Genomic DNA, 18,809 nt, shown 5'->3' with positions numbered 1-18,809 from the left:
ATAAAATCCTGCACTCACACTAGCTGAGGGTCAGGACAGCCAGAGAGGCAATGGTGCTGCCCACTTTTAGCCCAGGGCTAGTCAGTCCACCTGCTGCCGAGCTGCCTGAATCCTGGCTACCACCTGAACCAGGCCCTGCCCTGGGGCAGCCCCCAGTCAGGCTCAGCAGGAACACAGGAGCGTCATGGAAGCGAAGCCTGCATCTGCCTGTGTGAGACCATGTTTTTTTATATAACCACCCTGTATATAGCCATTTTAAATATATAACCATTTTTCAGTGTGCCTTAGCATTTGCTTCACGCTTTAGTTACTGGAAAAACCACAAGCAGCTCTGACTACCCTCACCCCATCGATAACTTCCCTAGCAACAACCAATCAGTAAATAGCAAGGAAATACCTTACCTAAAATAGTTAGAAACGGAAGTTTAGGGCTTCGACCCACAACACAGGGCCAATCAAGTAGGAACAACTCGCAATTTGAAAAATGTTAACCAATCCTGTAATTTTCTGATTGAAACTTCCTCATTCCTGCTGTAACCCCTATAAAAATCCTGTTACCCCTGAGTTCGGGGCTCTCAATCCTGAACCGCTGCGTCGCTGATGATTGGGGATCCAAGCTCAAGCTTGAATAAAACAACCCCTATGCTTTTGTAGCATAGTGGCTAAAGGCACTTGACTGCTAACCAGAAGGCTGGCGGTTCAAACCCACCAGCCACTCCTCAGAAGGAAGGTTGGGCAATCCTACTTCCGTAGTGATACTGCCTCGGAAATCCAAGGAGGGGTCGCTATGAGTCGGGGCCTACTCAACGGCAAATAACAACAACAACAACAACATGCTTTTGCAGTGGAATTGGCTCCTTGGTGGTTTTTGGGGATTCAAGATCTGGGCGCAACACCTGTCCCAGCCCAAGCATCTAGCCCCAATCTGCTGTGCAACCTCAGCAAGTTCCTGGATTTCTCTGGGCCTCACACTGCTCCCCTTCTTAAGTGGGATTTCCATGCCTGCTTCCTCCAGTGGCCATGGAACCACCATGTGAGGGGTCTGGAGTGGGAAAGGACAGAGGTCACCCACTCACCTGGCATAGTACCCAGTCCCCACTTCTTCCTCTCTGTCTTACCCCCAGGTGTGCTGTGACTGTCTGGGTTTTTTTTTTTTTTTTTGAGAGGGAGGGGTTTGCCACTGACTCCCCTAGGCTGGCGGGAGACACAATAGGAGGCTGGGCAGCTTGGGTAGGTTCCAGGGAGACCCCTTTCTCTGTCCTCACTGGTTGCAGGCAGCGGCAGGTTCAGGAGCGCAGCCTTGCAGGTTGCAAAGTCACCTGGAGAGGCAAAGCTCTTCTTGGCCCAGCCCTCTGCACTCTCCCTCCTGGACAGATGAGAGCTCTGCTCTCAGGCCTACTCCTGCTGCTGTGCTTGTACCTCTGGCCCATGCTGCTGCCTGTGGAGTGGGCTCAGATGCTCAGAACAGCCTGCCCAGAGCTGAGCCCACCTCCCTGCCCAGCCAAGATGTCCACCCAAGGTGTGTGGGCAGTCCTCTGGCCCGCTGGGACACTCCTTTGTCCTCCCACTTGAGGGCACTCAGTGTCCTTATCCCTTCCCCATTTGTTGTCCTGGCTCTGGAGCCTCCCATCAAAACTCTCAGGGCACAATTTGGGGACACATGTTTGTTGGGGCTTTGGATCCCACCAGGGGTGAATTAGCCATTTTGCACAGAGCACTGTTAGCACCCACACCCTGCCAAGGACGAGGCTCAAATCATGTCATTTAGTACTTGAGGAAGCAGCCCAGGTGTCTCCAGTTTGCAAACTGTGGCACACAAGGAGAAGGCACAGAATCTGAGACAGAAAGGGTTAGAGTAAGGATTGGAATCTAGCATGATGGACTCAGCGCCGGGCCCCTGATTACCGCAGAATGGCTTTTTACCCTCCCTTCCATGTCACAGACCAGCTCACAGCTCAGGGAAAGGTACTTCACCCAGGATCACACCTGGCTCTGCCTAGGAGGCTCCAAGACTTCACCCTCTTCTCCTCTGCAGCTGCCAGGCCACCAGGGTACTACTGACTGGCCCAAACCTGGACCCCACTGAGAGTGCCCGCCCTCTCACTGGGCTACCTGTTTGTTCGCCCCCCTACTATGACCCAGTAAGCACCTGGGGCCTGGACTATGGAGGTTGCAGAAGGAAGGGGACTGCCTTCGTTTTCTAGTGCTGCTATAACAGACACACTGGAAGGAGGTCAAGTAACAAATAGGAATTTATCCTTTTACATTTTAGGAGGCTAGAAGTCCAAATTCAGAGTGCTGCCTCTAGGACCTGGGTGAAGGCCCCTTGACCCTGGGCTTCAGCTCTGTCTCTTATTCCAGTCCAACTGGAGCTAGAGGTATCTCCTAACTCAGGCAGCTGCTGGCTGCTGAGGCTGATGAACCCAAGGTCTGCAGGTAAAATGTCATAGTCCCAAGATCAGCAGATAACACAGCAGACTACTAGTTCAAGTCCAGGAACAATCCCAAGAGCAGCAGGCAACATGGCAGGCCATTGAGATGAAGACTATGCCAAATGCAAGATCCAGATGTGCCAAAAAAGCTCAAAACATTTCTCAAAACTTCTCCTTATATACTGGAAGCAGGCCACACACTGAAGGCAGCTACTTAGCTATTCACAACAGATTCTATCAGGAAGGTGATTATAATCCTATGATGGGGAATAACTACAGCCAGCTGTGCAGCCGCTCAAAACCATGGCCAAGACAATTTGACACACACCCTTAACCACAACATTCCACTCTATGTCAACTTGGCACCTGTATAGATCTCCTTCATTGGGCAGCCTGAGTCTCCTAGTCCATCTTAGTAGAGACCTCACCCCACTGGCTGCAGGCTCTGTTCTTCTACCCCTTGGGCAGCCCCACCCACTCACTTTTGGTAGTGGATATGGCCCCATCCCACTGGCAGTCATGTACAGAAGCTCCACATTCCAGAACCAAGCTGATGGAGATTTGACTCTTTGAAACCTAGAAGGCTGTGATGGTTCCACTCCTAAAGGCCGTGATCCTACCCTTTGAAACGGAAGAAGCTCTGCTTCCCATTTCCTTGGTCTCTCAGCTTCTGCCAGTTAGTGCCTGAAGGCAACCCACTCCACCAGAAAGCCTCCCATCAAAGACACTCAGCTTTCTTGCTCGGAGGGCTGGCAAGCTCATTGCTCTCTGTCTCATGCCAGTTTCTCAGCTCTGCTGCTGTCTCTCTGCTGGTCTATCTGCCAGTCTCTCTGCTGGTCTCTCTGCCATGGTCTCAGTGCAGGGATCCCAGGTCCAGGGACATGCTCTTTTCCTGTTTCCACATTTTAGGTATCTGTTAGAGCAGCACCCCACTCCTGGTACCAAATTCTGTCTTGGTTCTCCAGTGCTGATAAAACAAATATATCACAAGTGGATGGTTTTAACAAACAGGAATTTATTCTCTTACAATTTAGGAGGCTAGAAGTCCAAATTCAGAGTGCTGGCTCTAGGGGCTGGGTGAAGGCCCCTCTACCTTGGGCTTCAGCTCTGCCTCTTATTCTAGGCCCACTGGAGTTGGAGGATTCTCGTAACTCAGACAGCTGCTGGCTGCTAAGGCTGACAATTCAAAGTTAGCAAGTACAATGACACAATCCCAACATTGGCAGGCAAAATGACAGGCCAAGACTTGGCCAAACACAGGGTCCATATGTGCCAAAAGCTAGAAACTTTTCTCAAAGCTTCTCCTTATATACTGGAAGCAGGCCACATCCTGAAGGGAACTACTTAGCTGCTCATAGCAGATTCCACCATGGAGGAGATTACAATTTCTTACGAGGAATAACTAAATCCAGCTGCCCAGCCACTCAAAACCAAGGCCCAGTCAAGTTGACACACAACCTTAAGTACTACAGGGGCCTCAGTACCCTAGAGAGCAGCAACTCATCCCCTACCCCAAACTGTTACAACAAGAGTCCTTGGGGACCAAACTGCACCATGTCTGTGCATATGTGCAGGCAAAGCTCCACACAAACCAGGGGTGCTGTGCACGCTGTACACCAGCCACCCTCTCCCTGTCCTTGCAATACGTGGAGAAAGAGGCAGATGTCAGGATGTACTTCCATGGAGACCACCATCACCCCTGGGAGGAGTGGAGGAGGCCAGAGGAAAGGGTGTCATGCAAGGCAGCTCCAAGATGTCACAAAGGCAACATGCACCTCCATTCTCTGAGCAACTGCAGAGGCTCAACAGCCTGTTTAGGATGCTGGTACAAGTCCCAAACATCAAACATCATGGGGAGGTGCTGACAGCTGGACAGACAAGGATGGGGAGCTATGCCTTTTTCCTTTCTTGATTTTTGAAAGTGCAGTTAATCTACATGTACTGGCAGAGGTTGAAGTCCATGAGCATTTTAGGTAAAGACAAGAGAGGTGTCAACATTTTGTATGGTGTGATCTAATTTAAAAAATATTAGCTGTCATCAAAAGCAAGAATAACAAAAGACAAAAAAAAAAAAAGGTAAATTTGGTTTCATCAAAATTAAAAACATTACATCAAAGGGCTTTATCAACAAAGCAAACAGACAACCTACTGAATGAGAGAAAATATTTGGGAAACAAATATTTGATAAGTGTTTAATACCCAGAATAATAAAGAAGTCCTACAACTCAACAACAAAAAGACAACTCAATTAAAAAATGGACAAGGGAGTTGAATAGACATTTCACAAAAGATGATATATATACAAATGGCCAATACGCACATGGAAAGATGGTCAACTTCAACCAAACTCACTGCCACCAAGTCATTAAAAATCAGTTGCTGTTGAATTGATTCCAACTTGCAAATTAAAACCACAATGTGTGAATAACTTCAAATACAGGAATCAGCACAACGCCAATTCCTATGAGGCAGAGGTCAAGTATATCCCAGACTGCCATTCTCCAAACTGCTGTATCACTTCATCTCTGACACTGGCCACCCTTCCTCCACTCAGCACTCCTCCCTTCTGCATTTGGGTATGGCAATTTGCAATTTCTTACAGAACTCACCAACTGTACATACAGTTTAAAATGGATTATTAAGGAAATAACAGGGTGCAACTAGGGATCAGGATCAGGAAGCATGTAGGCAAAGTCTCCATTCTTCAGTACAGGACGACTCTCTCAGCTCCTCTCAAGCATGCAGGCCTTCTGTCGGCCCTCTCAGGACAAGCTCCTCTTGGCCCCCTTAGGATAGGCCCCTCTCAGCTCAGCTCTGCTTCTGGGCCCCTTCTGGATCTCTTACCATCTTCAGTGTTACAGCCCTTGACCCATATTACAGTTCTTGTATATTTTTTAAAAAAATTTATTGTGATATGAGTGAAAGTTTACAGAGCAAATTCACTTTCCATATAGTAATTCATACACATTTTGTTTCATGACATTGACTACAATACCCCCTAATTGTTACAATTCCTTTAGGAGGTTCCTTGGCTCCTCTCTTCTTCTGCATTTCTCTCTTCTTCCTTCTGCTTGTCTTCCTGCTTTTTTCTGTCTGAAAAACCTCTGTGGGGTTAGCTGCTTAAACACACAAACTCCTTGTCAATTTCAAGGCATGACACTCCTACCAGAGCCACAAACTGACCAATCTCCTCTCAATAGGCCACAGACACTTTATTTGCATAGTAGGTTACAGGCATCTCATTTGCATAGTTTATTGACCCATCAAAGGACAGGCTACAGTCCAGGACCAGACAAAAAATATCAAAAACAAGTTATTTACAAGCTACCCAGGAAACATTGATCAGCCTGCACAAAAGTAACAAAACTTCAGGGGTTGGAAACAAAGGTAACTCTTCAAGGCTTAGGGGAAAATTCTCTCAAGCTGTTTTTCTGAAGAACCAAGACAAAAGGTCACATAAAGAAACTTATTTGACCACACACAGTGAGACACCACTGCAAACACACTAAAAAAACCCAACCCAACCCATTGCTGTTGAATAGATTCCAACTCATAACAACGCCTCCTTGGGTTTCCGAGGTGGTATCTCTAATCTCTAAGGAAGTAGATTGCTCAATTTTCCTTCTAAGGAGTGGCTTGTGTGTTTGAACTAGCCTTTTGGTTAGCAGTTAAATGCCAGAGGTCCGGCATACCCACTAGGATGGCTTTCATCAGAAAAACAGAAAATAGCAAGTACTGGGAAGTGTTGTATCTAGTGCCACTATAACAAAAATACCACAAGTGGACGGCTTTAACTACAGAAATGTATTGTTTCACAGCTTAGGAGGCTAGAAGTCCAAATTCCGGGTGCCAGCTCTAGAGGAAGACTTTCTATCTGTGTCGGCTCTGGAGGAAAGTCTTTGTCTCCTTTCAACATCTATGGGAGAAGGAAGGACGGTGAACTGAACAGCCTCCTGAAGGACAGGATGGGGGCCAACCAAGGGGGAAGAAATGGGTGAGCGGACACTCCAGGCAGGACAGAGGGCCCTCTCTGAACCCCCTGCCTGGGTGGGAAAGGCAGAGTGCTAAGGGTACAGGTTGTGTGAACTAAGCCTCAAGGGTGGGATGGCAGAGCTCACAGTGACACGGTGACTCTGGGATCCAGGACTCCTGACACCACCTTCACAGTCACATTGGGGGCACTGTGAGACCTCTTAGCTTTGCTGATGGATACAAGGAGGTCTATTTCTCTTCCCCCCTTCAGACCATGGGAATGAATTTTGCTTAGCTGATAACCTTGTGCCCTTGGGCTTGACCACTGTGGCCCTCCTGCCTCCAGCAGAGTATGCAGCTGAGAACATGAGTGTGGCCTTGCCCACGGCAGGGTGAGGAGCTCCATCCAGCTGGAGTCTCTGAGCTGGCAGTTCCTGGTGGGCAACAGCTGGCACGGAGCTAGCTGACACATAGTGGATGTCTGCGTCTGTCTAAGCAGGACAGCCATCCAGCTGTCATCTCTAGGGTACCTACAGCTTCCTGGGAACCTGTACCTGTCACTTCTCCAAGCCCTCTCAGGAGGCAGAGATTATGCACATGGCCCTGCCTACCTCCCTAGTATGGAGCCTACACCAGGATCTGTTGGGCAGATGTTTTGAATCCCAGCCATGCGGGGTGGTGGTGGTGGTGGTGGTGCTTGGAGACTTTGTCCCTTTTACATGGGAGTACAGGCATCACTGGGGGAACAGGGGCTGCCTATGACCTGCTCGGGTTCAGGGAGCAAGACTTCAGGCCCTGTACCTGAGAGGAGGTGAGGGCCTACCAGGACCAGCTCAGTGTCCAGAGCGGGCTCCTCTTGCTGGTGATTGTGGGCCCTGTGTGCCTGTCTGTTTGTTGGTTCCTTGTTGACTGAGAGGCTAGGACACAGAAAATGTTTGCTAGGGTGTGGGTTCCCCACAAGCTTGTTTAAAGGGAAGAGAAGCCACCCACGGGAATGTCCACTGAGGTCCACATCATGTTCAGGTCCCAAGTCTGGCACCCAAGAAGTGACCCCAGCGTGTCGTCGCCCAAAGGCAGGAGCTCCGGCCGAAAGTTCCTGGCATAGCCCCTCGTACTGCCTGGCCAGCAGCATGGCTGTGAGGTTAAGACGGGCATGTCCACCCCAACATTGCTCTACCCGCAGGACCAGCAGGTGAGCTGTCTGATGTCCAGCCGGCAGCAGACATTGAGTAAAGCAAGGACCATGAGGCAAGGTGACAGGAGAAGATGTCCAGTGAGAGTAGCTGGAGCTCCTGGATGATCAGAACTTTAGTCCTGAAGTTTGGGACCCAGCATGGCGGTGCCATCCTAGGCATTATGACATTTGAACATCTAACAGCACCAACATCTCCTGATTCCACCATGTTGTTACCAAAAAACAAACAAACAAACAAACAAAAAACCCCAAACACACTGACATCGAGTCGATTCCAACTCATAGTGATGTCCATTGGGTTTCTAAGGCTGTAAATCTTTATGGAAGTAGATTGTCTCATCTTCCTCCCATGGAGCAGCTCGTGGGTTTGAACTGCTGACCTGGCTAGCAGCCTAATGTCTTACCTACCATGGCACCGGAGCTCCTTAAGCTAAGAGAGAGGAAGGCAGCGTTCGTGGCACCCACAGACACATTCATCTGCCCTGCTTCTTTTGTATTTGCTGGAGATCAGTGACACTTGGGGGTGGGGGATGGGATGCCAGCAGGCCTGAGACATTTGGACACAGATATTGGGCTTATAGTTTTGCAGCAATGTGTCCCTGTCCACAAGACTGCCAGGGAGAAGCAGAAGCCACCCTCCTCCACAGAAGGTGGTAGAGTTAGGGGCTTGTCCTCAAATTTTGCTTACCTTGTGTATTTTTGAAGCTAAAGAAGATGGAAAGGGCAAGGAAAGGGATTTGGGCTGCAGGCACATGTGCCTGTTTAGCTGTATTTATTTCATAATTTATAACTCTTCTGTCCCCAAATGGGCTTAAGATGGCTGGTGATAAGTGGCTGGCCAGACTCCCTCCTTTCTCCTGTTAACTTCAGCCCCCTGGGCCCCTGAAGGCCTCACATCCTCCCTGAGTCCTCGATGTCATCTCTGAGTCCCCTGCATCCTCTCTGTCTCCCCTGCATTTCTCCCAGAACCCTCAGCTCCTCCCTGGGCCCCAGATAGCTGGTTTTGCTGAGACAGTCTGAGTAGGCTGGGGTTTGCACACTGAAGCAGGGGTCTTTGGTGGGCAATCTCTGTAGAAGTCTGCCACCACTGTCTCCTCCTCATAGTTCTGGTTGTGGGTACAGAAAAGCAAGAAGTGCTGGAGTTTCACTTGCTCCATGTAGATCATGTTGTCACCTGTGCCTGTGGATCCAGAAAAGCCATGGTCCACGATGGTGCCGGATGACCAGCCATGCGCAGGCAGGATGAGGACAGGGGTACAGCCTCCTGTCTGTATCTCACACTTTCTGGGTCACTCCACTCACCCACCGCAAAGAGCGCATGACTGTGTCCATCCCAGGGCTCTGATGTGGCTGATGCCACCCAAGCTTGGGGCTTACTGCTCACACTGGCCAGGATCTATATTCGTGGTCCAGCAGGTACTGGAAGTGCTTCTGTGTCTTATGCATAGTCATTGGGAGTGGGACAAATGCCCTTTTCCCTGGGAGGGGTGATGAAACCTTTGGAGCCGGTGCCCTGGGGCAGCTCAGGTGTGATCCTTGGAGTCCCTCAGTGGAGCAAGAGACCTCTAGGCCCCCCTGGACTTCCTGACACTTGTGTCCCTGTCAAGGCAGCAGACCCCACCCACCCTGAATCACCACTGACTTCTGGGTCTCCCTTACCCCTTCAAAGCCTGGAAGATGGCCCTGAGGAGGTCCTGGGCTTGTGGGTGATGGCAACGAGAACTTACCTGGGCCTAGGGCCATTGGCACTCCCTTTGGAGGACTTATCTCTCATGGAGTTGGAACTGTAGGTCTGTGGCATTCATCTGGATGGTGTAGATGAAGAACCTTATGTCCCCATGCAGCTGGATCCAAGCTGATGTGTTGGAGGCCACTACTACTGAGAACCACTTGCCTAAGATCTGCAAGGAGGGGGAGATGGGAGGTGCAGCTGGGGCTGGGGGCCACTTGGGTCTCCACAGTCCCCCTGCTCGAAATTCCATCCTGCCTCCCAGTCACTTATCCCCTCTCTCTTGACACCTGTGGCTGACTATCAGCTGCTCTTTGAAGTTGGGGTTCTGGGGACCAGTGAACTGGAATTGGGAGTTCACATGGTGGGCCTGGGGGCTGCCAAGCAAGCTCAGTCCCACTGCCAGCTACAAGAAAGCCATGGCAGGATGGAGTGGCCAAGGGACAACCGGGAAGTGCCACAGATGTGTGTCCCAGATAGTGGCTGGTGGCCCTTTTGTCCCCTGAGGGGGAGGGGCAGCCACATGGTGTACTGTTGCCAGCCCCTCCTGCTCTCCACAATTACATTCTATTTGTTGAATCCTAGGTCCACGGTGTCTGTATTGCCACTTGCCAGAAGTCCCAATCAGTGCCTCTGGGCAATAACGCAATTTTCAGAGTTCCTTTTCAAGAACAGACTGTGACCCCAGGCTGGCTTCTAGTATATGGATATTACACAGAGCCGCTCCAATAATCAACTCACTCAGGTCCTCAGTGACATGGCAGAAACTTGTGCCCTTGAATTCTCCTTCCAAATGCCCACTGCATCCAGGGCTCAGCAGATTGCCTCAGGGAAGGTGAGACCTCGCTGTCTGCCAAGCCTGTGAAATGGGCTTGGGCCTTGGCCACACTGTGGGGTTGGTCAGGGAAGGACTTCTGGGGCACTTTCTCTCTCTCTCTCTGTGTGTGTGTGTGTGTGTGCACCTGGAGGTGGAACAGGTGAGCAGAACAAAGTGAGGCCAGGGCTGGGAGAAGGAGAAAGAGTGTTGGACAGAGGGAGCTAGAATGAGTGGGTGTACACCCCTGTCCTAGCTCTGGGCTGGTTCCAGAGCCATTCCCTACTGGGCTACCTGGACCTGGTACTGAATTCTGGATTTCTTGGGTTGATGGGAGATGTGGAGGGTGGGTTGGGGACACAGTGCCTGTGTCCTTAGGTCCCTGGGCCTCCGTGTTCCTATCTCAATGGCAGTAATGACCCTGATGGCCCACTTCGGTGCTGCAGAACTCCCTGAAGGAGTTGTGGGCACTTACAGTCTCTTAGGAGCTCTGGTGGCATAGTGCCTAAGGCATTTGACTGCTAACCAGAAAGCTGGCAGTTCAAACCCACCAGCCACTCCTTGGAAGAAAGATTAGGCAATCTACTGCCATAGTGATAAAACTCACTGCCGATAAAACTCACTGCCCTCGAGTCAGATCCAACTCATAGCGACCCCTCCTTAGGTTTCCAAGGTGGTATCGCTATGGAAGTGGTATCGCTATGGAGGTAAATTGCCCAATCTTCCTTTTGAGGAGTGGCTGGTGGGTTTGAACCGCCAGCCTTCTGGTTAGCAGTCAAATGTCTTAGGCACTATGCTGTAGAGATACTGCCTCGGAAACCCAAGGGGGGGTTGCTATGAGTCGAATCGACTCGTGGTAATGAGTTTGGTTTTTTTTGGTTTACCATCCACTTGCACTCACCCCCACAACCACAGCCTCCACTGTCTAGGCCCAGGGCTCACTTTCAGTCCTCCCTTGCTGGACTTTAGCAGCCTTTGCCCAGGCTGACCCCTCCATGGGACACTTCTTCCACGTGGCTTCCAGGACACCACACTCACATGTCTTTCCTCATTTGTCATTCCTCAAGTACACCAGGTCCTCTCCAGCCTAGGAACCTTCTCATAGACTGTTTCCTCTGCCTGAAACACTCTACCCCCAAGTGTCAATCACAGAACACTACATCCAACAACTGCAGAATACACCAAAGGATAATTGATAAGTCAAAGTGCACATAGTAATCATTGAAGAAGGAGTTGATAAAGAGGTCCATAGGTCAAATCCAGCCCACAGTCTGTTTTTGTAGATAAAGTTTTATTAGAACATAACTCAAAACTAAAACTCACTGCTGTCCAGTTGAGTCTGACTCATAATGACCCTCCTTGGGTTTTCGAGGCGGTATCACTATGGAAGTAGATTGCCCCATCTTCCTTCCGAGGAGTGGCTGGTGGGTTTGAACCGCCAGCCTTCTAGTTAGCAGTCAAGCACCTTAGGCACTATGCTACCAGAGCTCCCGATGCCATGCTTATTCATTGACATATTGTCTCTGACTGCTTTTGCACTACAATGGCAGAATTGAGTAGTTGTGATAGATATTGTATGGTTTACAGAGCATAAAATATTTACTATCTGGCCTTTTGGGAGCTCTGGTAGTGTAGTGCCTAAGGCACTTGACTGCTAACTAGAAGGCTGGCAGTACAAACCCACCAGCCACTCCTCAGAAGGAAGGTTGGGCAATCTACTTCTGTAGCGATACCGCCTCAGAAACCCAAGGAAGGGTTGCTATGAGTCGGGTTTGACTCAAAGGCATATAACTATTGTTGCTATGCAACAACAACACAACATCTGGCCTTTTACAGAAAAAGTTTGCCACCCTTGCTGTAGAGTACCCACTAGTAGACAAGTAGGAGAGTGTGTAAACATAAGCCAATGAAGAGGAAAATGGAGTAATACACATAATCCCGATGGTGGCAAGAAGGGAGAGAAAAGAACATACAACAACAGGTAGGCACATGGAGAGAAAATAATAAGATGATAAATTCAAGCCCAAATAGATCAGTAATTACATGAAATATAAATGCACCAAAATGATCCAATGAGAAGAAAGATTGTCAGGCTGGACAGAAAAAAAAGTTCAATTACATTACAAAAAGATAAGGATACAAAAAAGTTGAAAGTAAAGGGATTCTGTGAGCAGGTGAATGGGAAAGGACAGGCAGCCCAGCCCTCTTCCTCCTGGACTTGCATGACACACTGTATTACAGTCACCCAAGGGTCATAGCCAGCTCTCACGACCCCTCTGAAGGGCACACAGGTGAACCTCTCCTGTAGGGCTGTGGGTCTGCCCTGGGGTAGAGCAGCCAGCCTCCTCTCCCCTAACCTCTAACCAGGGATCTCACTGACCCTACCGTTCTCCTAAGAGCTTTACTCTGGTCAACAGTGAAAACACTGAGGCAAAGTGGTCCCTTTACCTGAGTGATAGTTGTTACCCTTGACATTGCTCACATACAGATATAGCTGATTTTTGTGTGTCGATCCTTTAGCCACTCACTGTTCTACACTCACTTCTTAAATTTGAAGAATTTATCTGCAGGTTATGTTGGGTATTTTCCATATAATTATATCATCTATGATTTTTCCCTCTCCATCCTATTAATGCTCTGTTTCTCACAGTGCCCTGTTTTTCACAGCACCCTGTCTCACACAGTGCCCCATTTCCTACAGCTCCCGGTTTTCCATAGTGTCCTGTTTCCCACAGTGCCTTGTTTCCCAAAGTAGCCCGTTTCTCACAGCAACTCGTTTACCACAGCACCCCATTTCCCACTCATCCTCTCAGCCACTAGGGTTGGACAAAGCTGACTCCACTGTGACCACGGGAGGCCCAGGGACCCTCCTGGCTTACAGACCAGGGAGGGCCAGGACCCAGAGGCCTCTGAGGGATGCCTGGGTGCCTGTCACTGCACTGGGAAATGGGAGGAGAGCTAGGGCAGCCTCTGGTAGCGTAGTGCCTAAGGCATTCAACTGCTAACAAGAAGGCACCCCACCAACCACTTGGAAGAAAGATTGGGCAATCTACTTCCGTAGTGATTGTTGTTGTTATGTGCCGTGGAGTCGGACCCAACTCATAATGCCCCCTCCTTGGGTTGCTGAGGCGGTATCACTACAGAAGTAGATTGCCCAACCTTCCTTCCAAGGAGTGGCTGGTGGGTTTGTACTGCCAGCCTTCTAGTTAGCAGTCAAGTGCCTCAGGCACTACACTACCAGAGCTCCGTAGTGATACCACACCTCAGAAACCCAAGGAGGGGTTGCTATGAGTCAGATCTGACTCAACGGCAGTGAGTTTGGTTTGTTTTTGGTTTGTGGGGCCTGAGGAGGGGCCAAGGCTGGGAGGCCCATGGAGGGAGGGACTTGGGCCCTGGGATGTGGTCCTGCCTGGGGGCAGCTCTGTCCCTGCACCTTTCAGATGTGAGACCAAACACAGTCTCTTTTTGTGCCAGTCTTGTGAGGTGGTGTTCTGGTTACCTAGTGCCACTCTGACAGGAACATACCACAAATGGGATGGCCTTAACAAACAGGAGTTCATTCTCTCACAATTTGGAGACTTTAAGTCCAAGTTCAAAGTGCCAGACTCTAGGGGCTGGGTGAAAGCCCCTCAACCTTGGGGTCCAGTTCTGCCTCCTGCTCCTGGCCCACTGGAGCTAGAGGCATTTCTTCACTCAGACAGCTGCTGGCTGCTGAGGCTGAGAAGCCCAAGGTTGACAAGTAAAAGGGCATAGTCCTGATGTTACCAAACCACATGGCAGGCCATTAATTCAAGTTCATTGTAAGTCCCAAGGTCGGCAAAGCATGGTGGGCTGCTGAACAACAGCATGGCTACATGCAGGGTACAAGCATGCCATGTGCTAGACAGAGACCATTCCCAAAGCTGCTTCTTATATACAGGAAGCAGACCACATACCCAAAGCAGCTACTGAGCTGCTTGTGGTGGATCCCACCATAGAGTTGATTGCCAGTCTCATCATGGGGCATAACTACCACCAGCTGCCCAGCCACTCAACCAGGCCCAGCCAAACTGACACGCAAACATAATCACCACAAGTGGTGATGATGGTGATGGTGTGTATGAGTGTATGTATGTGTGTAGGGTTTGTGTGTGTATGTATGATGTGTGGTATATGTGATATGTGCTTGGTAGTGTGTGTGATTTGAGAATATGATGTGTATAGGATTTGAGTGTATATGTGTAATATGTGTGTATGTGTGATATGTGTATGGTGGGGGGGTGTGGTGTGAGCATGTGATGTGTGTAGGATTTGTGTGTATATGTGTGATGTGTGTGGTGTTGTGTGTGCATATGCATGTGTACATTTACATGTGCATGTGCACACACACATGTGCATATGTACATGTGCACACAAGCATATGTGTGTGTCTGCAAGTGGGTGCACATGCATGTGTGCACCTGAGGTCTTGTGTGCACATGTTGGCACATGTGTGTATGTGCACACACCTGTGCAAATATCCTCATGTGTGTGTGTATGCATGTGTGTGTGAAAGTGTATGTTAGTTGTATGCAATTTTTTGCATGTGATTGTTTGTGTGTCCACCACCAGAGTTGACAGAGCTCATCCATCCTCGTGAGGATCCCTCTTGGTGCCAATTCATCACCATGCCCACTTCCTTCCCACTTCACAACCCCTTATCCTGCAGCCACTAGTTCATTCTCCATTTCCATAACTTTGTCATTTTAAGAACATCCTGGAGATGGGCTCAGATGGAATGTAACCACAACCTCCCCCACTCAGCACAGTCCCCTGCCACCTGCCCAGGGGGCAGGCACACCAGCAGTAGTTCCCTTTGTGCTAAGTTGTCAGCCCTCTGTCATGGATGCCCCAGTTTGGTCAGCTGTTCACTGGTGGGCCATGTCAAGTGGGCTGTTCTCCACTGAGGGGTGTGGGTGGGCTGTTCCCCGCTGGGGGACTTCAGGTCCTTTCCAGGTTCTGACTGTTATGAATGGAGCTGTTGTGCACATTTGCATGGAGGTTTTTTGCTGTAACAAAAGTTTTTGTGTTTTTGGAATAAATGCCCAGTAGATAATCTCCTTTGATCCATAAAATAAGAAGATTGGTAATGGACAATCACCTTTAATCCACAAAATAACCACAGATTGGCTAGTATTGCCTTTGTAGTCACCAAAACATTAATTGTGGTGGAGGGGGTAGTGGAGGGAGTGGCACTTGCCCCACTGTCGCTGCTGCTGCTGACTGTCTCAGGAGAACAAGAACCCAGGGAGAGAAGGGCAGGCACTGTCACCTTCCTACTCCCCACCTGGCCCTCTGACCCCATGGGACTGGAACCATATATGGAGATGCCTTCAGAAGGGACAAATGTGGAGAGCAGGGGGGACAGGCCTGGCTGGTGTGGAGGATGGAGGGCCTGGCTTGATCCTGAGTGGGGGGGGACAGGCTTGGAGAAGGGGTCTGGGGTAGGTAAATGGGGGCCCCCAAAACCACATCCATGTCTAAACCTCATAACCTGTGAATGGGATCTGATTAGGAGTAAGGTCTTTGCAGATGTGGGGAAGGCAAAGATCTCCAGGTGAGGTCATCCTGGAGGAGGGCAGGACCCAAATCCCATGACAGGTGTCCTCATAAAAAGACAGACACAGAGGGAAGAGGGCCACGTGATATGGAAGCATATGGTCTCAAGAGGCAGCCACAGAAGCTGAAAGAAACAAGGACAGATCCTCCTCTAGAGCCTCAGAGCCTGAGAAAATAACCCTGCCTTTTCTGCTGAGGTCTCTGCTGTGGAGCCCCAGGAAGCTCACCCAGGTCTGGTGTTGTCTCTGCTCAGACCCCAAACTCTCCTGCCCAGGGGTACCTGCAGGAAGGGTGTGCTCCCAGAAGAGGCTCAAGTGGCCATCATGGATGTTAGTCTCTCACCAGCTCCATCCAGCTTTCTACTTAGCACCCCCAATGCACCCCCCACAGTCCCCTCCCAGTGCCTACCCTGCCACCAGGGCTGTCCCCCACCAGGTGCTGTCTCCCACCTCCCATGCTGCCTCCCCCCACCTCCCATACTGCCTCTTCCTGCCCCTCCCGTGCTGTCTCCACCCACTGTGTTGCCTCCCCCTGTCCCCTGCCCTCTGCCCCCATGCCCCTCCATCCTCAGTGCTCCTTTCCAGTGCTCCCCTGCCTCCTGTACTGCCCCCCCAGCCCCACCCTGTGCCCTAGAACTGCTCACCGGAGGGGCCTTTGCTGCTCCTCTATTGCCTTCATCTATAGCAGGGTTCTGGGGGCCAGAGAGAATGGGTGGAGCTCTCAGCCCGGGCTGTGGGCATTTGTACCATCACCCCTGCTCACAGACTCCTCGGGGTCCTGGCATCGGCACAAGGACTGAGAGCAGGGATACCTACCTAAGTAGTTCAGGTTGATGATGTCATTTGGACCGAGTCCATATTTTTGGCACGTTTTCCTAAATCTGTCCAGGAAGATGGGGCTCAGCTCCGGGACCCGTCCTGGGACAGATGGCAATGGCTGGGGTCCTCACTGGGCCCCTCACCCTGCCAGCATGGCACTGGAGAAGCAGGGGGCCTCTGGCCAGAACTTGAGGTCATGGCGAGACCTTTGTCCACAGGAGGAGGGATCCTTGGTAACCCTGGCTATTCCCCCAAGCAGCTGGGACAACCATAGAACCCTAGGGGGGTCAGGGAGGGGTACCATATACTCTGAGAGAGGGGTCAGGAAGGGTATTGTAGACCCTGGAGGGGTCAGGAAAGGTATCATAAATTCTGGTAGGGGTGATCAGGGAGGGTCAGGGAAGACTCTGGAGGGGGCGTGAAGGAGGATACCATAGAGTGCCAGCACCCGTGTCTCAGCACCATCCCTGACGTTACGCAGATAGAAGGTGACATAGAGAATGTAGTCAGTCTCCAGGATGAGCACGTCGTTCTCGCCCTCATCTGTGAGGATACCCCAGCTCAGATCTGCTGGCCTCTGCCATAGCATCACTACAGTGTGCTTCTGTGCTGTGTGGCTGGCATTGAGAAGTCAAGTTTGTGGACACAGCGCCCACGTAGGTGGGGATCCTCAGAGGTGGGCAGCAGTGGCAGTGGTGGCATCGCCCACCCTCCATCATCTGCACACTCAATGCTCCCTCTTGCCCCCACCTGATACACACCTGCCCTGCTTCCTGGGCCCAATGCCCAGGGTCCCAATGAAGTCAGCTAAATCAGCTCTTATCTGGCCTGAGAAGGGGGGGGGGGTGTCCTTGTCTTGAGAAAAGAGGACTTTAGAAAGTCATTCACTTACAGTCAATGGTGTATCTGTCGTTGCTCTCCTTCTTCTCACAGACTACAGTCACTGGCTCACACTGCCCCTGCACCCTGAGACAAGCTAGCCTGAGGCTTGGAGGCAATGCAAGGGCTGCGGCCATCAGCCCACAGCCTCTGTGCATCCAGCCTGCAGAGAGCTTCCTGTTCTAACCCACAGGATTCCCACGTCCAAATGTCCTTGGCTCTGGCTCTCTCAGACCATCTCCCCTCCCATGGCTTCTGGAGGAGTTGACACTTTCAACCCATTTTACAGGGAAGACATCTGGCCAGAGCCATGAGACTGGCTCAGGTCACCAGCTGGTCCCAAGTTCAAGTGACCCAAGTCTAGGCCTTCTGTTGTCTTCCACATCCCCAGCACCCTTTCTCCCCTCCTGCCTGTCTCTTCCCCACCCCTACCTCCCAGAGTCCCTCTGGTCCACTCACATGAAGTGGAAATTGAATTTCAGACTACCATTTTTTAAGCTTTCAATACTTTCAATGAAGACTCTCAGGTCCCCGTTGTTTTGGATTCGACTTAGGTTGCTGGAGGCCATGGAGATGGAGTACCAGACACCTGAGACCTGACAATAGAAGATCCAGTGGGCGGAGGGGCTCTGGGTCCTTGGGGCTGGGGTTGAGCCTCCGGGGAGCTGTCAATCTTGCTGGAGATCAGATACCCGGGCCTAGGGGGAAGAGCTGCCTGGTCCAGCCCCTAGACCCACCTTGGCCATGTTGTAATTCTTGTGCACGACCTTGCTGAGGTCGAGATTCTGGGAAGCAGCCAGGCTCAGCCCCAGGATTAGCAGGAACTGCAGCAGGCCCATCCTTGGGGGGGAGGTGGTACCTGGCCTTCAGGTCCCACCTTTATCCCCCTCCCTGTGCCTGTGGTTTCCGGCCTCCATGCAAGGCCAGTTCCTGGCCACAGTCGTCCCTTATACTCTGGGAAGGAAGCCCAGACTGCAGCACCCCCGCTTCCATGCTCCCTCCACACCCCCTGCCACGTGCCCCTCCCCCAGACTACTGCATCACTCCCCCCCCTCCATGCTTTTGAGGGTGGGCTGGGCTACTGAGTCCACTTACTAAGGGCTACCAAGGAAGTGTCTGATGGTGGCGGAACATGTGGGCAGCCAGAACACTACCCCAAAGAGCACTGGGCATTCATGAGGCTCCCTGAGGCATGGACGCCAACAAATGGGCTATGCAGGAAAGCACAGTTCTGGAAGGGACATGGCCCCCAGCACCCCCCACTCCCTCCCTGCTCCCTGCCCTCCAACCCCACTGTTGTAGCCACCTGAGTGTGAGCTTGTGTGAAACTCCAAAAACCTCCTGGAAGAGTTATTGATTGTTTGGGGGTGGGGGTGGAGGAAGGAGCTGTCCA

The 18,809-nt window shown here is 51.0% G+C and overlaps 1 protein-coding gene across 1 annotated transcript; it reads right to left on the bottom strand.

The window, feature by feature from the left end:
• Positions 1 to 9,362: 9,362 nt before the first annotated feature.
• On the bottom strand, positions 9,363 to 18,255 carry LCN9 (lipocalin 9). The gene is made up of 8 exons (XM_042782992.1): positions 18,154 to 18,255; positions 17,876 to 18,012; positions 17,430 to 17,503; positions 16,970 to 17,080; positions 16,535 to 16,636; positions 15,947 to 15,999; positions 9,630 to 9,734; positions 9,363 to 9,500 (listed from the first exon to the last, which is right to left on the bottom strand). The coding sequence occupies exons 1-8, from the start codon at positions 18,253 to 18,255 to the stop codon at positions 9,363 to 9,365; spliced, it is 822 nt and encodes a 273-aa protein (XP_042638926.1).
• Positions 18,256 to 18,809: the final 554 nt, after the last annotated feature.

The sequence above is a fragment of the Orycteropus afer genome, unplaced genomic scaffold (genome assembly GCF_000298275.1).
Source record: "Orycteropus afer afer isolate SDZICR_OR568_19922 unplaced genomic scaffold, OryAfe1.0 scaffold00569, whole genome shotgun sequence".
Taxonomy (NCBI): domain Eukaryota; kingdom Metazoa; phylum Chordata; class Mammalia; order Tubulidentata; family Orycteropodidae; genus Orycteropus; species Orycteropus afer.
This window is presented reverse-complemented; position numbering and strand designations above follow the sequence as displayed.

Excerpts from the sequence above, each read along its gene's own strand:
- LCN9 (XM_042782992.1), bottom strand. The coding sequence starts at position 18,255 with ATGGGCCTGCTGCAGTTCCTGCTAATCCTGGGGCTGAGCCTGGCTGCT. Across the intron at positions 17,081-17,429 it reads CGACAGATACACCATTGACT|ATGAGGGCGAGAACGACGTG; the intron begins GTAAGTGAATGA and ends GTATCCTCACAG. Across the intron at positions 9,501-9,629 it reads ACTTCAAAGAGCAGCTGATA|ATCTTAGGCAAGTGGTTCTC; the intron begins GTCAGCCACAGG and ends CCCTCCTTGCAG.